Raw genomic sequence first — 20,085 nt, forward strand, 5'->3', positions numbered from 1 at the left:
AAATATTAATTTCATATCTGCAAATACAGAACAGTATAACACATACATCTGTGGATTTTCTCAGCAACAATGCAATCCTATAGACTTGACAAAAGGTTTTCCTGAGATTTTTCCTCTAATGTTTGAGACCTGACAGAGTGAGGATGTAGTTTGTCTTACCTCCCTTAATCTCATCATCTTTCCTTTCTGCTTCCCTTTCCCTGCTTTGCAAAAAAAACATTTCTGATGTCCATCTACAGAAGCCAATAATGATCGAGTAAAAATAAGATTAGCATTATGATTTAGAAACTTACTTCTCGTCATGTTTTCATAATTACTCATTCACGTGGCGTCCCCTTTTGGATGCAGATGCGCGCGCGGAGGAACGCAAAGACGCGCGTGGACATGGATACATGCATGCACACGTCCGTGCGACTGCTTCGTCGCTTTACAAGCGTAAATTGGTTAACTACATTGCATATAGATCTGTTTTTGCCGCTATTTTCTTTGTTAAGGAATACACTAGTTAACTGCTAAAATTTAAACTTGAGATTTACACATGGGCACAAAAGATTAACACTGGATCACATGCCCCAGTAAAGGGGTGTGGCGACACCGCTGTCTTTTCTATCCTCCCTGCTCTGCCCGTTCGTTCTCCATGGTTTCTCGCGCTGGTTTCGCTGCAAACTGCGCGCAGCCAATTGGCGTATAAACATCATCACGTATTACGGCACAGTGTTCATGGGAAATGTCCTGCCAGAGGGATAAATGACCGAGAACGAAGGTTTATGTATCTTGCATGCAATGCCTCATGCATCACCGGCCAAACTGGCTAGTAAGTTTTTATTAACACCCGCCAAAATGAATTTTAACCCGCATTTGGCGGGTTGGCGGGTGTTAATTTGGAACCCTGATCCTTAGTACTATTTATCAGTACCGAGCTGCTGCCGAGGTTTTGACGGCACGTAATGAAGAACTTAATTACTTTTCGTTGCATTGATGTGAATCGGCATTCGGGAGTTGACTCTGACAAATTCCTACAGGTGCTGTTCGGCCTCTCGAGTGTCAGCTTGCATAGTTTCTGCCTCGTCAGGTCAATTCTCTCCAAACATGTTTGGATGACTATCAGAAATAGCAGCTTTTGTGTGCTAATCGGACCACAAACGTGTCTGAATGAGATCCAGATCGACCGAATTAGTCACAGCAACAGCAAGGCCCCGAGTGGAGTTTTGCATTGCAATAGCAAAAGCGTTAAGAGGAATTTATTGCTTTGGCAACGTTATCCGAGCAACAGTGCCAAATGGGGATTTTTAGAAGAAAACAGTTTTGATAATGTATCCATAGAGGCTCTGTTATATGTTAAAAAACAAGTTTATTAAAAAGCTATTGTTTTCATTTCCTTTCAGGCCAAGACTGCATGCACAGAGGAAATTCGCCCAGTCTCAACCCAACTCTCCCAGCACCACACCAGTGAAGATGGCCGATCCCTCTCTGCCCACGCCGCACACGCATATCACATTCCTCTCCAGACGCAAACCCAAGACAGAGGACTTCCTCACCTTCATATGCCTTCGAGGTACTGGCCATCTTTTAATCCCTGCTGGTTTTGCCTGTAGCTCACCTGGTGGTGACCTGAACTGTACCATTGGTATCTGGTGGCTTTACATGGCATCTGAACTTTAGTACCCTTGCTGTGCAAACATAAAACCATTGACTTACCAACCTTTCAATGTTTTGTTATCAATGTGATGTGTCAGAGACACGCACAAATACACATCTCACCCAGGCTATGCCTTTAACACAGGGGATTGTGGGTAACCCCTGCTTTCAAGGTCAGTAAACATTGTTTCTATAGAGTAAATGGCAAATATTTAACCACAGAACTGGTAAAATCGAAAGGTTTAGCGTACCTCGGAGCCTTATAGCTAAACTCACACAGAAATTTTATCTAGGCTGGGTCACAGCTCCGTCTGCAGACTTTAAATGTTCATTTACTAGTACTTTTACTAGATTCAGTTGGTTCTCCTGGTTCATAAGATGTATAAAACCTGCGGGATACGTGGAAGCAGAATATTCCTATTTGGACCATGTCAAACGTTTCGCATTGGACTTTGAATTTATTAGTTGGCTTGAGTTTTTACAACATAATACTTAGACCTTGCGGGAGAGTTTTAATCCCCTGATTTCAGAAAAACTCAGGATTTTAAGAAATCACTTTAAAAAAGATCCCGTTACTAATGTGCTTTCAAAGATGACCGTCATGGCAACTTTTTGTTACTGAATTGTAAAATTGATTAAAAGTAGGTCATAGTTGTGCACAAATGACACTTAGATGTACCATGTGAAAGGTTAGCTGGTTGTGTCAGTTGCATTACGGCCCTATGTGAGATCAGGCGAGGTATTTTTGGAGTTGGCTATACCCGTGTATGAGGTCATGGAGAGTTCAAATGTTTGCTTTGAGGGTCCTGCATATCAGCTTCAACTTTCGTTGAGTCATTTCAACTTTTGCCATCGTGGCAATTATTGGCCGCTTACCAATAACTGCAATAGATGATGCAGCTCTATTGTGTTCAATGCCAGCCAGGTTGTATGTGTGATTTATGTGTGTGTGCGCCATAGCATTTTGTCAATCTGGCATTAAATACACAGGTGTTGTTAGTTGAAAGCTGACTGCAATGTGTGTGGTATTATCCTTCAAAGAAGCTCGGATATTCAATATCTTTCAGAGGTCTCTTTACTTTGGCGTGTCTGCTCCAACTATCAGGAAAGGCAGTCTGTGAATGCAGACTAGTGTTGATCTTTGTAAGGTGGGGCAGTAGAGAGTTGACAGGTAAATACAAAATCAATTAAATCTTGGTAAATATGACCTGGGTCGCATGACCAGTCCTACAATAGCTCAGTTATGGCTGACTGCCAATATATGAAGAATTTATTTAACTGTGGAGTTCAATGTTGAGCTTACTGTAGACTTTAATCTCTATTGACATTTTTGTTTTCATTTCTGTCTTTAACAAATCTCTAATGCTGTGTAAATATTTAAATTTGTTTGTGGTGTGTACGCAGCATGAGTTTCAGTTGTCTGATATCTCAACAGCATAATTAAGTTTAAGTTTTTTTACATATTTTTTAGCAAGTTCAGGTGCGAGAAGGAGTCTGAGACACGCATTACATTAGATGCATGTTCTTATGCAATATTAAGTAACGTTTTCTAGAGACTATACAGGAATGTATTGCGATGTAAGAGTGCTTTATATTTAAATTATGTACTGATAACGTGTGGGTTAATCTGTTGTGCAGACACTAGGGTTGTCGACGACATTCTGACATATGGCCGATAGTGGGCCTTCATGGCGATAGTTGGCCTATTATCGTTTTAAATTAATATTATTATATCATCATAGTTTCACATTAACATGCACATTGTGTGCTTTTCCTTTCATCAGAGGGTTGGTGCGCTTCACTTTGCGCGAGATAGCTTGTAATGCGTGTGGCATCCTTGTCGCACCTGAACTTGTAATACGCTCGTTTTGGACTCCTCCTCGCACCTGAGCTTGTAATACGCATGGCTCTACCATTTCCATGCACTAGAGAGGTTGTTAGACCCTTAGAGTAACTCAGATCCTTTTTTCGTCCATCAATCAAGTGACTTGAACAAATACAAATAAGTAAACTATTGCCCCGCCTCCCTATACTTTCATGTATCGGGAATCTCACAGGCTCACAATAGGACGATCTCACATTGGGGCATATCGCCCAACACTAACAGACAGGTACAAGTGTTTCTTACCTGGTTTTGCTTGATGGGACAGATTTGACATTACGTGGCAACATTACTAGCATTTTTCTTTTCTTTTTTTACTTTTTAAATTTTTGTTCAATCCTATATCATTAAACATTGGTTTGTTTTTGGTTTCTGTATGTTCTTGAATCTCAACCTCATTACAGTTGAATGTATGTGTGTAACCTCTCAGTGTTTGCATCAAGTTGACTAACTTATACCAAGTGACCGATAAAAATGATGCAACTTTTAGCATCAACAACAAAACAAATGACAAACATTTTATCCTCCCTACAAATGTTACACCTGTTTATTTTACTATCCTTGCTATGCACAATATAGCGTAGCATTGTTTTATTTCCATTCACCGTTATTTTTTTCTTACCCTTTCAGAAAAAGACTGGTCAGCTTTTTGGGTCATGACCGTTTATTTAAATGTTTGCATTCGGCAGACCATTTAATTTAAAGAATTTAGCCGTCTGTAGAAGCGATCACTGCAAAGCACATTTATGATGTCTTTGTACTGCGTGCACCCTTACCTCATAAGTAAACATGAGTAGGTGATGAGATAACAGTAAATGAATAACCTGCTCTATTATCCCTATGTTACATAACCGGCAGTTTAACCTGTTTTTATATGTCCTTACTAAAGCAGCTTTTGTCAAATCCAGTGCTTCAGGATATACTATCTCAAAGTCCCTCAAAGTTTTTGGCAGGATGACAGAAAGGCATTGTCACCACAGCCACGAGCATCTGTGTTACACAGCCATCACTACCAACAAACAAAGATGTCTGATTCAGTACGACGACGTGACGGCAGGCAGGCTGATTAAATTCTCCCAGCGACTCCTCAAGCAGAGGCCAAACTGGGTTAATGGATTTGCAAGCATTCAGGAATGTAAATTAAGAGAGAGAGATATAATCCTTAATCCTCTCATGTTCTTGCCACAAGACATAGACCATTTTTATGAATGTCTTTCCTCTCTTGAACATCGCTATCTGTTGTGCAAATAGAGGGGACGTGGTTTTTAGACGGGGGCAGATATATACTGACACACAGTATTTAAACATCCTTTTGCTTAACTGTCATACGTATCTTGACCCGTCTAAAAACAGTTAACCTGACATGATCTCCAACCAGTTCAGGCTGTGATTTTCAGCAGTGTTGGTCTGAATCATTCAGCCTCTCTTTAATTCCTTCAATCCTTCACTCAAATGTAAAACTTGTCATAATTTACTCCTTTAATTTATTTGTCTTTCCAAAGCATCCTGCTTGCTGTCTTCTTTCTTTCTTTCTTTCTTTCTTTCTTTCTTTCTATATTGTTTGTTTTTGTTTGTTTGTTTTTCTATTATTTATTTGTATTTGTTTGTTTCCTAATTTCTTTCTTTCTGTCTGTCTTTCTTTCTTTCTTTCTTTCTTTCTTTCTTTCTTTCTTTTTTTTTTCTTTCTTTCTTTCTATATTGTTTGTTTTTGTTTGTTTGTTTTTCTATTATTTATTTGTATTTGTTTGTTTCCTAATTTCTTTCTTTCTGTCTTTCTTTTTTCTTTCTTTCTTTCTTTCTTTCTTTCTTTCTTTCTTTCTTTCTATATTGTTTGTTTTTGTTTGTTTGTTTGTTTGTTTGTTTTTCTATTATTTATTTGTATTTGTTTGTTTCCTAATTTCTTTCTTTCTTTCTGTCTTTCTTTCTTTCTTTCTTCCTTCATTCATTCATTTATGTATTTATTTGTTTGTTTTTCTTTATTTCTTCCCTCATTTATTTCTTGCATTCAGTCATTCTTTGTTTCTATTATTTATTTATTTGTTTGTTTGTTTGTTTTTACATTTTTTTCTTTTTTATATTTATTTACTTGTTTCCACTTTTCTTTCTATTGTTTCTATTTGTTTTCTTTCTGTCTTTCTTTCTTTCTGTCTTTCTTTCTTTCTGTCTTTCTTTTTTCAGTTTTCATTTATTTGTTTCCTTTTTTTTCTTGTATTTATTTATCTATTTGTTTGTTTGTTTTTCTTTCTTTTTCTCTCTTTCTTTCTTTCTTTCTTTCTTTCTTTCTTTCTTTCTTTCTTTCTTTCCTCTCTTTCTTTCCTCTCTTTCTTTCTTTCTTTCTTTCTTGTTTGCTTTTTGTTTTTTCTATTGTTTTAATAAAAAAATTATTGTATTAATTTATGTATTTATTTGTTGGTTTCCTCCTTTCTTTCTTCATTTCTTTCTTTCTTTCTTTCTTTCTTTCTTTCTTTCTTTCTTTCTTTCTTTCCTCATTTCTTTCCTCTCTCTCTCTCTTTCTTTCTTTCTTTCTTTCTTTCTTTCCTCTCTTTCTTTCCTCTCTTTCTTTCTTTCTTTCTTTCTTTCTTTCTTGTTTGCTTTTTGTTTTTTCTATTGTTTTAATAAAAAAATTCTTGTATTAATTTATGTATTTATTTGTTGGTTTCCTCCTTTTTTTCTTCATTTCTTTCTGTCTTTCTTTCTTTCTGTCTTTCTTTTTTCAGTTTTCATTTACTTGTATCCTTTTTTGTTTTTTTTCTGTTTTTTTCTTGTATTTATTTATGTATTTGTTTTTCTTTTTATTTCTTTCCTCATTTCTTTCTTTCTTTCTTTCTTTCTTTCTTTCTCTTTCTTTCTTTCTTTCTTTCTTTCTTTCTTTCTTTCTTTCTTTCTTTCTTTCTTCATTTCTTTCTTTCTTCAGTTCTTTCTTTCTTTCTTTCTTTCTTTCTTTCCTCATTTCTTTCTTCCTTTTTTTTGCTTTTTTGTTTTTTCTATTGTTTTAATACAAAAAATATTGTATTTATTTATGTATTTGTTTGTTGGTTTCCTCCTTTCCTTCTTCATTTCTCTGTCTTTCCTTATTTCTTTCTGTTCATTCTGTTTTTATTTGTGTTTCCTTTTTTTTCCCTATTGTTTCTGTCTTTCTTTCCTCTCTCCAATCATGTGACTGCCCAAAACAGTCCGCACGGCAACCAGGCATCCAATCAGAACAGGCCCTGACAACGCCATCGGAGAACCCAGATCTTCACTTTGAACCCTATTTTGCTTTACATAAAACAGGACAAAGACGACAACCCAAAGTAGAAGTTCACTTGTAATTTTGTCAGTGCTTGAATTAAACATGACAATTGAAATAGACGCTTTCACCCTTAATTATGATTTGTGTCAGCTTGTGAAGAATATGAGAGCACACATAATTGAGGATTGGGGAAGGCCTGGTTTTTATTTTCTTTCACTCTGGAGCTGAATCTAAATCTGTCAACTCCCATAGAAAGAAGCTGAGGGAGCGTGATACATGGTCCATGATTTTGATCATAAATCCAGTTTGTGCTCCCCTGAATCCCTATAGCTGCGTTACTCCCTACCCAGCATTCCCCGGGGCGACTCTGTAAACACCATGGCAGGGAGAGCCCAAACAAGGGAGGCATCTGAAAAAGATTAGACTTCAGCAAAAAAAGAAAAGACTACAGCATCCTATTTCTGCAAAACACATACTTGCGAACTCGATAGAAAATAGCTGACCTATGATGGCACTGGTTTCCATCCCCCAAAGAAGGTCAAAGGCTCTTTGACCTTCTCCTGCCCTCAGTATAGGATATCAAGATAATGATAATGGGCGCCATTTTCTTAATTAGCTGAACTGGCATTGAGTTACCATGTTTGGTTTTGTGTTTATTTACTTGGACTCAACGTAAAAAGCTGATCCTGTCAGATTTATTTGGCTGTATTGAGTAGTCATCAGGATGGCTTTGTTTTAAAGATGCTGTTCTCTGTGGTTGTGTGTACTTGAGACGGCTCCAGTATTATTTAAATCACATCTTGTGAAATGTACATTTTACAAAAACGGGACCTCATTCACGTCTAATATCGCTATAAAATACATGTATATTTTGTTTGGTTAATCTTTACCAGGTATATTGTGATCTGTTTGTTATCACCTTTTAATTTGATGCTCGGTCCCATTTTATATTAGGCGCCTTAAAGTGTGTGTTCACCCCAGAATAAAAATGTTGTCATTAATTACTCACTTCATTTCATATGCAAAATATTTGTGTTCATCTTCAAAACACAAATAAAGATATTTTTGTAAATTTCTGAACCTCCATAGACAGCAACGCAACATACTACAGTACTTTCAAGGCCAGGCAGTAAATATTTTACAATTGTTCACGTGACTACAGCGGTTTAGTCTTTATTTCATTAAGCAAAATTATACATTATGTGCTCATACTCAAGTTAGTCTCCAATGCATAACTACGAAAGCAGCACACACATGTTTTTAAAAGACAGCCATAGATATAAAGATACATAGATGCCCATATATGTCTATGGCTGACACACAATGCCAGTGTTTAACGCATGCATGCAGTCCTTTTGGCAAATATGCATCAGAGACTTCATAAACACAAAGCGGGGAAAGGTCTTATCCTAGTCCCAGACTAAAATGCATGTTTGAGCTGCTTTGATTTAAAAAAAAAAACTTGTCCGGTTTAATTTTAACACATTTTGTTGACATTGTTTTGTCTTAAGATGCACACCTGTAATGTTTTTGTAAGGTATGATTGTAAAAACTACCTAATATTAATAAGGCCTATAGTCCTGGATTAACCTAAACCCTGTCCAGGAAACCGCCTCAAGAAGTTTTCTTGTCACTTCATGAATTAAAGATTAAACCACTGTAGGCACATGGGCTATATTAACATTGTCGTTTCTGCATTTCCCAGCCTGGAAAGTTGGTTCAGAAAATGTAGGGTATTTAGAAACGCTTTTTATGATCTGTATTATTTGTGGTCCTTGAACTGTTGGCCTGTTTTGATAGCTTACCATAAATGTGGTCACATTGCCCTTAAGCATTTTTGAATGCTGCATGTGTGCGGAGCGGGTATTCGGTGACACCGCCGCATCCACGTGCTCCATGTTAATAGAGATCTAATGAGAGCACATTTGCAGGGCTGCGGCGGACTCACTCATGTTTCATTCATGAATGTGCCAGAGCACTACGCTAGATAATGATAATTGTTGCCCGATGTAGTGCAGGAGTACTACACCAGGGCCTGAAGAGGGCATCTTTAGCAGCTAATGGACAGCAGGCATTTGACATGCATCACCTATTCTGTGTGTACGAGATGGGAAATATTCACATATTGTAGCTATCACAGGTTTGGTTTATTGTGCGGTTCACGGTGCTGAGAGATGAACATGATACAAACCACCTTGAAATTGCTGTAAGTTAAGGCATGGCTATTATTGCCTAATTGACTGAATGTTCATAAGTTAAATACATTAAGTAATGAAGTGTGAAATTTTCTTATCTCAGTTTATTATAATAATAATATTAATATCTAATTGATATAATCATAAGCCATAATAAAAAAGATTCATCAAGTTATGTAGTTTATTATCTTGTAATTAATTGATTAATTGCATCACTATTAATATGCAATAATATTAAAGTGTGGTTGTTTTGAAAATGGCTCGGCCATTTAAGTCATTTAATTTGGATTGTTTCATTATTTTATTATTATTATTATTACAGTAGTGAGCTCTCTTAGTCTCCGGGTAATCCTCATATGCCGTGCATTAGTCTATGGGCTTCTTCACATGGGGTTGTAATCTTACAGTATGTTGTGGGTTATCAGCTGGAGTGTTTTAAAGCAAAGCTTTCCTTAAAGAGACCCGCACATCAGTCTTTCGTGTGGACGATCACTCAGAAAATGAAAAGCGTAATGTCCTCCGGCTCCCGAGGAGCGATCCAACAGCAGGGAAGATCCTTAATCTTAGCCGTGGTTGGAAAGCCACTGATTTTGAGAGGATTACAACTGCAATAGAAACACAGACTTGAGTTTATCCCATTTTCCTCCCTGCATTAAGGGTTCTGGGCCCTGTAGCTTCATTTAAAAGCTCTCTCTCTCTCTCTCTCCCTTTTTCTCTCAGGCTCGTCGGCATTACCCGATAGCATGTCCTACTTTGGGAATTCTCAGGATGAGGAGGATCTGGATGATGAAGATGAGATTGAGGAAGAGAAACCACCCAGTGTGGCATCCACATCGTGTCAGTCTACACCCAAGAAGGGAAAACCGTCCAGCAAGATCAATGGATTCGGTAAGTATCTAGGCAAAGTCTCATAATCTAATAACAAGATTAAGAGCATCAAAGTTTCACTCATTGATTTCAGTCGTTGACATGACCTTACTCAGTCAGTAATAAAGACATCAATGTTATATATATTTACTTGTGATTCGACAGACGAAAACACATCATTGATAAAGGTTCTAACATAAGGTCTGTTTGCAAACACACAGAGCTACTGAAATGAGCCTCCGTGTGAAACAGCCAATCAGTGCATAGCTCAACATTATTATTCATAACCCTTTCAAATAAGTTAATAATAGACCATTTCATTCTGTGGACAAATCCTAGGGTTGTAAAAAATCCTAAACCATCTCTGTTTGCACTTAATAAAGTCACATACCTTCTTTGTAGGTATCAGAGAACAATGTAATACATTGTGTCAATGCATTCTTTGGCACATTTAAAATATGTAAAATAAGCTTACTCAAGCATGTCTATGAGTGAATATGTCAATATAGACGGAGAGCATTTACTATGTTGTGTTGGAGTGAGACGTGATGCGTTCATCATCATCTCCAATTATCACTTTAGTGGGAATGCTAGTAACAAGGTGTCTATGCAGTCAACTCACATCTGTGCCGAGTATCACCAGCCGACACGTCCCTGTGCGCTATACACACACGCACACACACGTAATCACTCCAAACAAATGAGAGGATGACATGTTGAGCATTTTGTGACAGCACGCGTGCGCAGGAGTATTTTGTATGTTGGCCATTGCAATTCGTTCCCATGCTCATGCGTCAAACATTGGTGTATGCGTGTGAGTCAAATTATATTTGTGTTTGCCGTGCACATATACTACAGGCTTTTAACAGTCCTGATTCTGTATAGTGTACCAGTTTAGGTTTTATGCATCCTATGTCATAGAATATTTAAAAAGTACATCAAAGATGCCCAAATGGTGTATTACTTTGGGATTTTCCATGCATGCTGTATGGCTACCTTTACCTATAATTCTTTGCGCTACACAAGAAAATCGATTTGCAATGGTACCGTGGTCTGGTATCAAATTTTGATGTTCCAATGTAATAGAAAAGCTGGACAGAGTATCAAACCATAATATGTCTCAGTACTGTTGTGCTTTGCTGTTCTTGTCTAAGTATAGTATGTACTTAAAAGTATGCAAATTAGGGTTCAGCACTAATCCCATTACCCTTTGGTGTAAAAAGCCAGATGTTCCCCTATAAAAGCAGAGTTCCCCGCTAGGTTTACACAAGACCAAAAAACGATTCTCCTTCATTTGCTCAATACAAGCAGATCACAAGTTCGCAACCGTCTAGTCTAGTCATCTATTCTTGTTCAGTCAGCGCTGCATATATTAGCTCCGTTTTATTTTCCAGCCGGCGCTCAGTCACCTTTAATTGATTTTGATTCCTCCAGTTGGCTCAAGTTCAGGAATGTGTTTCTTTAGGTTTCTTTAAGTAGCTAACTATAAAAATGTCAATACCTGCTCGGCAACATTTGTTTTTGCTGCGATGATGAGCAACACTGAGAATGCAATGTGTACTCTTTCATGCATTATGCATCTGTTTCATTTGCTTACAGTTTTGGTTCATAAATAAACCCTGTACCACCTATCTCTCTCTCTGTGTGTGTGTGTGTTTCTTTGTCTGTCTCCTGTCTGTCTCTTTCTCTCTCTCACTTTTCATTCACTGAACCTTAGTAACCCAGAGGCATGTTTACATTTCTAAATTAAACGCCTTTTATTGAGTTCAGCTGTCGGTTGCAGTTCCTAGCGGTCCGCTTACAGCGCAAAAGGCCATCCGTATCCCCCTCACTCATACGCGCGGGTGCCTGTTGATGCATTTAAAATAAAGTGCACAGTCGTAAATACAGAGAGCAGATGTAAAATGTGTTAATTAAAGCCATCCATACACCTAATAATAGACAGACACCCGATTCGAAAATTTTACTGCATTATCTCCAGAGAAGGCCAACTCGCAGACATCTTGTTCAAGCTGTGATCACTTGAAACTTATGAAAGGATTGGTTTAAGCGGCCTATCATGATTTAACTTGCTCAGGCGATACTTTTCCTGTTTTTCCTGCAACAGGAAATTTGGGAGGCTGTTCACACTGTACCCAAATCTGATTTGGTTTTCAAATCCAGTGTTTATCGTGTGCACTGTCGAGAGACTTTCTTATACAACTGAGGGCAGCTGTCATTGTGGAAAGAGAGGGTTGAGAAATGAAAATCTTGCCTCGTGTCTATCATGAGATCTCGTCACGGTTATCAACTCAGGAGGCACACAGGCAACACAAGCAACAGAGACATTTAATGCATTCATGCATATACCAAGGATTTGCTCAATCATTAGAATTGCACTACATAGTGAATGTTACATACTATGAATCTAGACAATATTGCTCACTTTGTATGAGCCCAGAAAGAGATGCTACCTTCCAAAAATGTGATTTGAATTGTTTTTTGAACTGCAAGAACATGATTTGCATGAACATCACATTTAGTATGTCAACTAAACTGATTCGAATTTTGTTGCCTGTCTAAACAAAGCTTGACTTTCTCTTTACGTCTTTCTGACTTTCAGGATTTGTGTATCTCTGGGGTAATATAGGACAGTGTCTCATGTCTTATGGTTGTAAAGTTATATCACAAACAAGAGAGATCAAGATCTCAATAAACATTGCCTACTTCTAAGTGTATACTGCTTAGTGCATACTGTGCTGAAAGCATTAAAGTAAATGCTTCACTTTAAGGACAAAGTAGGTCATAAAAGCATCTGTTACTGTGCGGTTTATTTGGTTTTATTGACTTATATTAATCATTTCCCCGCAGCTGAAGAGTTATCTCGTCAAATAAGAAAAAAATTTGCATAAAAACTTGTTCCTGATGAATTTTTGTGTTTTATGATTATCCACTAGATGGCGCACTTACCCAATTTATAAAAAACGGAAGCCAAAGCGTTATTTAGTAATTTACACTCAGTGTATGTTTTGATAACAGGGCTCGAAAGTGCGACCAATTTTGCCACACATGCGACCTAATTTTTCAATGTTTTTTCAATACTCACTGCATTGTGAAATCATATATTTATTATATATTTATTTATTTATTTATATTTATATGATGATTTTATATATGATATATGATATAAATAAATAAATACATAACTTATTTTGCATTTTCAGCAATGGCAAATCCTGCACACAACATTAAAACTACAATGAAAGATGGGAACAAAGCAATGTAATAAAAGTATTTTTAGGAAATAAAAATTTATAAGCAATAGGCTATAAGGGAAAAAGAATCACAGCATGAAATTTATAAAATACATATTAATTTATATTCTGTACATTTAACAACCATGGGCACTTGTAAAACTGCTGTGTTAAATGCAATACCCAAAAATTTGGGTGCATTTAACTTTTGTGAAAAACCAGTGCAAACAGTTAGTGTAGAGCCCTGGATAATCATTCTGAATATGATCTCTAACAAAATTCCTTCACAAAAATGCAATTATTTCCGCTTCTTGAGATTCTTAAGAAAAATACCCATATTTAAGAGTTTATAAGTAGAGAAAAAATATAGATAGGATGAAAGTTTTTTCCCGTTTTGTTTGTTTGGTGTTTGTTTGAAAGCAGAAGGTCGGTTCTTTCATTTTGATATATTTGTATGTTTATATATTTTTAGTAGAAAATTTTCCTGGTAGGCATTTTGTGAAACTTTTGTGAAAATCACAAAAAAATGTGGGCTGGCAACTTAAAAAAAAAAAAAAAAAAACTAGCGGGGAATGAGTTAATCCTAATTTAATATCTAATTTAATTTGAAAGTGAATAAGGAAGAATGTCAAGCATTTAATAACCTGTGGTTTATCTTCCCCAGCATTGAATGGTCATAAAGTACACAAAGAGAAAGAGCTTGCAACCAGATCCAGAGGCAGAGAGTCATCAGTTGGCAGAGATCATGGCGAGAGGTGTGAAATCTCCCTTAAGCACACAGCGGCCACGGCAAGGAGCCACAACACCAACGGGCACAACTACAGAAGAGCCACAGAGGAACTCCGCAAGCAGGTACGCCACCAATTTGCAGAAGTGTGTTAATTTTCTGAAGTGCTGTGGTTTGAGCGTGACCCAGTGCACGTGCTGAATGCCTATGAAATTGCGATCTGCAGGATGGTTTTAAACTTCGCCAATTTTATGGATAACATACTCAGCAGTGGTGTTAAGTGAAGGCTTTGCGCATGCTTGTCTTAAAACCACCACATAGACATATAACAACAATAAAAAACTGGATTTTCACCACAGTGGGACTTTATGTACATTGCGACCGGCAGCGAAGGGGTTAAACCTAGATCATATTGCTCATTAATTTACACCATTACTAATTTGTCTCGCACGCTTTGCTATTCAGATGCACGAAAGAGAGCGCTGCTTGTGCTGCGGCGCTGCAGATGTTCTCAGTTAAATCTTCCTGCCATGCTGCTAGCAACACATGATTTCATTTCTCCTCCCTTGCGCTCACGTGCGATCAGAAATGTACTTCAGAGAGTTGGCCTGGTTTTGTCTGCGTGTGTGTTCCCCATTGTTGTTTTCCCTTCCTTCCTGTTTCTGTCACTCTTGCTCGTGAAACGGATTTAATCTCACGTCTGGCCATCCAGCCGTTATCCATCCCATCTTCCTATCCTTTTTACTTCTCATTCTCCGCTTCCTCTCGTACTTCCTCCGGCTTACTCGTGTTTCCGTTGGTATAAAAGGGGTTGCCCACTGGGGCCAGGCCAGTGACCTGCGTTCCTGCCTGCTGGGTTTCAGGCAGCTTAAATAATAGCTGGCAGCGTGATGCAGCGCTCGCATGCAGAGTCATTGAGCCCCCTAGTGGCCGCAGCGGTCATTGCAGGCAGAGACAGATGCGTGGTTGCTTTGCACAAGCTCGACTCAGCATCCGTTTTGCTGACTGGGATTATCATTACAATCACATACTGCTCTCTCAGAGCCGCACAGATGGGGCGGGACGTGCCGCGTGGAGGACTGACGCATCGCTTTTAAAGAGGGCGGGCGTGATGACGGGGGCTACAAAGACACGGCCGCAGCTGACATCACGCTACATTTGCTTACTCTACCTGCAGAGAGCATCCATCACGCTTGCCCCTGGGCCGGAGTCTGTCTCTTTCTTTTATTTCCCCTCCTGCTGTTTTTTCATGTGTCGACGAGGGGAAACGATTGATGAAAGGGGTCACATTTCACTCCCCTTATCTTTTAATAGCCTCTCTTTGTTGTTGGACTGCACCTGATAGGAATACAATACAGGCAACGTCTCACTTCAAAGACTCTCGGCAATGTCCTCTGTTATGGGCAAAAGATCACCCCGCGGTCTGGATGATCGTACATTGTCTCATTGACAGCGTCCGGAGGCTTTAAAAACAAAAGAGATTGGGAGGGAGACATTTAAGTGTGTGTCAAAACAAAAATTTTAATGAATTCATATGAGCCCCAAACCAAATGATCCAGGGACACATTATTTGTGCAGTGTCTATGTAAAAAGGGCATCAGGATCCTTTATATTATAAAAAGGACATAACGAAAAGAAAAATTAATTTTAGCACTCTATCATATTTTTTTATTTAAATTGCAGTTGAACTTGACATGCATTAATTTTGTATGAAACCCGGTTATTGTATGTAGGAGCAACGTCAACACAAGCGTAAGAGTGACATGAATTGGACGGACCAAAAATGTTTTTTTAGTGAGAAGTTTGGATTGTGCTGCCCATCGTTCACATCCGAATGCATCGTTTCCATTAAAGGCTTGTCGAGGCCTTTAAACCAAACGTCAGGACTTATCTCTCCCATCCAGTGAGATTTCTTAGATGTCAGGAAGTGTTTTTATTTCACCTGAAGTTTTAGTTTAAAAACCCTCTGGCTGCCTCTTCTCTTCTTGGCTCGGTGTGAACACGCAAATAAGAAATCAAATCCTTTATGTGATGCCAAAAAACAGGGCCAAAGAAAACAATGTGAGGAGAGAAGTTGAGTCTGACGATGTTTGTAGCCTGGCATAGTCTAATTCCCATGGCGGCTGTTAAACAATGAGAGGCCGGGCGTAACCCAAGCCGCATCTGCTCGGCTGTGAAGTATATCTGCCTCAGATCAGCTGAAAGCACGACTCCTTTTATTTGGGGCATTAAAGCCAAATTTGAGGAACTTTAGTGCTCTGTGCTGCATTAAATAGGCTATGAATTGGTCCTCGAATACCGGTTTATGATTAAACTATACTTCTAAGGGCTTTTTGCAGCTGTTGGCACTGAATTAAAACATTTCTCCTCTCTTGTGCTTTTCTGCTTTCTACTCCGTCCCTGCTGTTTTCTCTGGTTTGGGGTTTTGGAGCTCTGTTGTGGTCTGTAATGTTGTGTGTGGGATACATGCACTGTGACTAAATATACAAAGAGATATTACACTGCAAAAAATTACTTTCTTAGTATTTTTGTCTTGTTTTCAGGATGAATATCTAAAAATTCTTAAATTAAGATGAATTAAATCACGTAAGAAAATAAGTCTAGTTTTTAGAAAAAGATTTAAGTGTTTTTTTATTAAATGTTTAAGAAAAAAGGAAACTTATTTTTAAGATTTTTTTCTTAGCCCATTGTCAGATTTTTTTTGCACAAATTCGTCTAAAAACTAGACTTACACTGCAAAAAATGACTTTCTTACGTAGTATTTTTGTCTTGTTTTCAGTAGAATTATCTAAAAGTTCTTAAATTAAGATGTTTTTCTTGATGAGCAAAATGACCTAAGAAAATAAGTCTAGTTTTTAGACAAACATATAAAATTTAAGTGAATTTGTGCTTATAGAAGAAAAACTCTGCCAATGGGGTACGATTTTTTTTATTAAACGTTTAAGAAAAAAAGGAAACTTATTTTTAAGATTTTTTTCTTGGCCCATTGGCAGATTTTTTTTCACAAATTCACTTTAATTTGATATTTTTGGTCTAAAAACTAGACTTGCAAATAAGGACTTTCTTATGTAGTATTTGGGTCTTGTTTTCAGTAGAAATATGATCAAATGATGAGCAAAATGACCTAAGAAAATAAGTCTAGTTTTTAGACAAAAATATACAATTAAAGTGAATTTGTATTTAAAACAAGCAAAAATATCTGCCAATGGGGTGAGAAAAATTTTGCTTGAATTAAGTGTTTAAGAAAAAAGAGATCTTATTTCAAAAAAAATTTGTTCACCCCATTGGCAAACATTCTTGCTTGTTTTAAGCACAAATTTACTTAAATTGTATAATTTTTTGTCTAAAAGCTAGACTTTTTTTTCTTGGGTCTTTTTGCTCATCAAGAAAAAGCATCTTAATTTAAGAACTTTTAGATATTTCTACTGAAAACAAGACAACAAAAATACTAATTTTGCTCTTCAAGAAAATAAAACTTGATTTAAGATTTTTTTTATATTTGCCCTGAAAACAAGACAAAAATACTAAGCAAAAAATGATTTTCAAGAAAACATTTTCTTAGTATTTTTGTCTTGTTTTTAATAAAAATATCTACAAATTCTTAAATTAAGATGCTTTTTCATGATGTGCAAAACGACCCAGAAAATAAGTCTAGTTTTTAAACCAAAAATTTCAGATTTAAGTGATTTTGTGCATAAAACAAGCAAATAAATCTGCCAATGGGGTAAGCAAAAAAAAAATCGTGAAACATTTTCTCAAACACTAAATTCAAGAAAAATTCAGGAAAAATTGTGATGTTTTTTTGCTTTTTTTATGCACAAAATCGCTTAAATTTGATATTTTTGGTCTAAAAACTAGACTTATTTTCTTGGGTCGTTTTGTTATCAAGAAAAAGCATCATAATTTAAACATTTTTAGTTATTTTTACTTAAAACAAAACAAAAATACTAAGAAATCTACACTTCATACATTTCGTATTTCATTTTAATATTTTAGTGAATAAAGTCACACAGGATTTTTCATGTAGTACAGTATTCATAGACTTGTCTGTTGTTATTATCATATACAGTTCACAATCTGAACAGTATCAGAATAACACATCTCCTTTTCTGTTCTCCACAGGTCCCGAAAGTAAACGGACTAACACGGGCATCATCGGTGGGTGCCAAAAAGTCGAAAGACATCCGTCTGCCGTCCAAAACTGTGAAGTACACAGCCACCGTGACCAAGGGCCACGTCACATACACCAAAGCAAAACGAGAACTGGTGAAGAAAGCCAAACTCAACCACAGCAAGCATGCTGGGTCCGCCGGCCTCCGTGCTTACAGCAACAACCACCACCATCATTCTCATCATCCAACCAGCAATGGCCACGGCCGACCCCAGCTCTCTCACTCAGGAAAAGCCCAAAGTATCAATGCAAAAACCCGCAAACAGGTGCTATTGTCGAACGGGGTGCATAAGGTTACTAACGTGGGCGCGGGTGCCCGGCTTAACGGCAGGATTAATGGACGCCACAGTGCCATGGAAGTGGAGGAAGATGTCCGAAAGGTGCGGCAAGGTCTGCGGAACTCCAAACGCAGGAGTGATGCGGCCATCGCCGTTGTGGGAGCTGGAACTGAGTGCGACGAGGCTAAAACCAAACCACCTCTTTCTGACGCTAAGAAACTGAAATTGCAGACCAGTCCTCTGGAAACACGCAGCAAGAGAGCCTTGGGCCAGTTTAAGGCCTCTGGCAACGTTGCTATTGCACACAATATCACTGAAATGGCCGCTTCCCCAACTCAGAAAACGGGTCCCATGCCTCCTCCTTCTCCCCCTGCTGCTCCCGCCTCCCCAGCCATGCCTCAGAACCCTGCAACTCCCGAGCCGGCGCGTCAGCGGCCCAAACGTGCCTCTGCTGGCAAGCTGATGTTCATCAGACATGCTCAGCAGAGGGCTCACGCTAACCCCGCCCTTAACCGGACCACATCCACTACCTCAGCCAGCAAGTCCTTCAGACCAGCAGAAATTACGACCACGCCCTCACCACGGCTGGAGAGGGAACGTGAACGGGAAAAGAGCAGGGTGGGGTGTGCGTCCCTGGGGGACGTGCCCATTTTGAGGCCCAGCTCCAGGGAGTTTCAGGACCCTTTGGTGTACCTTGACTCAGTAAGGGAACGGGCAGAGATGTGTGGGCTCTGCAGAGTGCTGCCACCTCCAGACTGGAGGCCAGAATGCAAACTGAACGACGATATGCGCTTTGTGACGCAGGTTCAGCGCATCCACAAACTGGGCCGACGTTGGGGTCCCAATGTTCAGAAACTGGCCTGCATTAAGAAGCATCTCAAATCTCAGGGCATCTCAATGGATGAGCCGCCTCTTATAGGTGAGTCCTTTTAATACCCTGATATAACAGGCACAGGTCTGGTTAACCCAGATGTGAAGCAGAACAACAATTGTAACTTTGGTTAACCACTTCTGTCGTACCATTTTTTAATTGTGAGCTTTACAGGCACCACAGCTTTGACACGTGTAGCCTATTGCAGCGACACTACACAAATGCATTAAATTGAGTAAAGTACTAGTAGGTCCCTTTTAAGATTATTGATTTATGTTTTTAATGCACTCCCATCTACAGCATACAGTTTAATTTGTCATTTTAAAAACATGCGGGGACGTCACTGCCCGCTGATAGAGATGCACTGAATAAGGTTGGTTGGAAGTTTCACTCATACAGCTACAGAAAGCGTACTGTGTTTATTCATGTCACACATATCCAGATGGTCACCTAAGCACTACGATAAAGGTATTCAGCGCAAAGTGACAGTGCATTTTTTTTTTATAAACACCCTAAATAGTGCACTTGCTGCCACCTCTGAAAGTGTTACAGCTGAACAGCTGTAAGGTAAGGGCTGCACGATTCATTGTATTTTTATCATGAAAACCGATATGTGCGCCCCACGATTAGTTAAAGACAATCGTCGCGATTAATGTGTAAAGACCAAGCACAAAGCAGACGGTCTAGAATCAAGCAATGTGTTTGCTTGATATGGGCGGAGTCAGAGTAAATGGAGTGGATATTTGCAAGCGCGGTCTGTGTTATGGTAGAATTAAATTGGCATCACAAGATTTACTGTCATTCATCTTGTATATATATATCAGAGCCCTGCATTTCAGCCTTTTTACGCCCCTCTGGTCGGGTTGCGGGCCAAATTTTAACGGCACAGTTGATACCCAGGCCAGGCCTCTGTCTTTTTTGGCTTCATCTTATTATATTTTTCAATTTAATTAAAAGAAACGTTGAGCCATTGATGGTTGTTAAAGAAAGA

At 38.4% G+C, this 20,085-nt stretch overlaps 1 protein-coding gene across 1 annotated transcript in view; it reads left to right on the forward strand.

The window, feature by feature from the left end:
- jarid2b (jumonji and AT-rich interaction domain containing 2b) overlaps nt 1-20,085 on the forward strand; it is a 121,420-nt gene that overhangs the window by 83,212 nt on the left and 18,123 nt on the right. Inside the window, exons 4-7 of the mRNA XM_065293595.2 lie at nt 1,386-1,555; nt 9,668-9,835; nt 13,712-13,899; nt 17,897-19,142. Of these exons, the coding sequence (XP_065149667.1) occupies nt 1,386-1,555; nt 9,668-9,835; nt 13,712-13,899; nt 17,897-19,142 (1,772 nt within the window). The remainder of the gene's footprint in view (nt 1-1,385; nt 1,556-9,667; nt 9,836-13,711; nt 13,900-17,896; nt 19,143-20,085) is intronic.

The sequence above is a fragment of the Paramisgurnus dabryanus genome, chromosome 19 (assembly GCF_030506205.2).
Source record: "Paramisgurnus dabryanus chromosome 19, PD_genome_1.1, whole genome shotgun sequence".
Lineage (NCBI taxonomy): Eukaryota > Metazoa > Chordata > Actinopteri > Cypriniformes > Cobitidae > Paramisgurnus > Paramisgurnus dabryanus.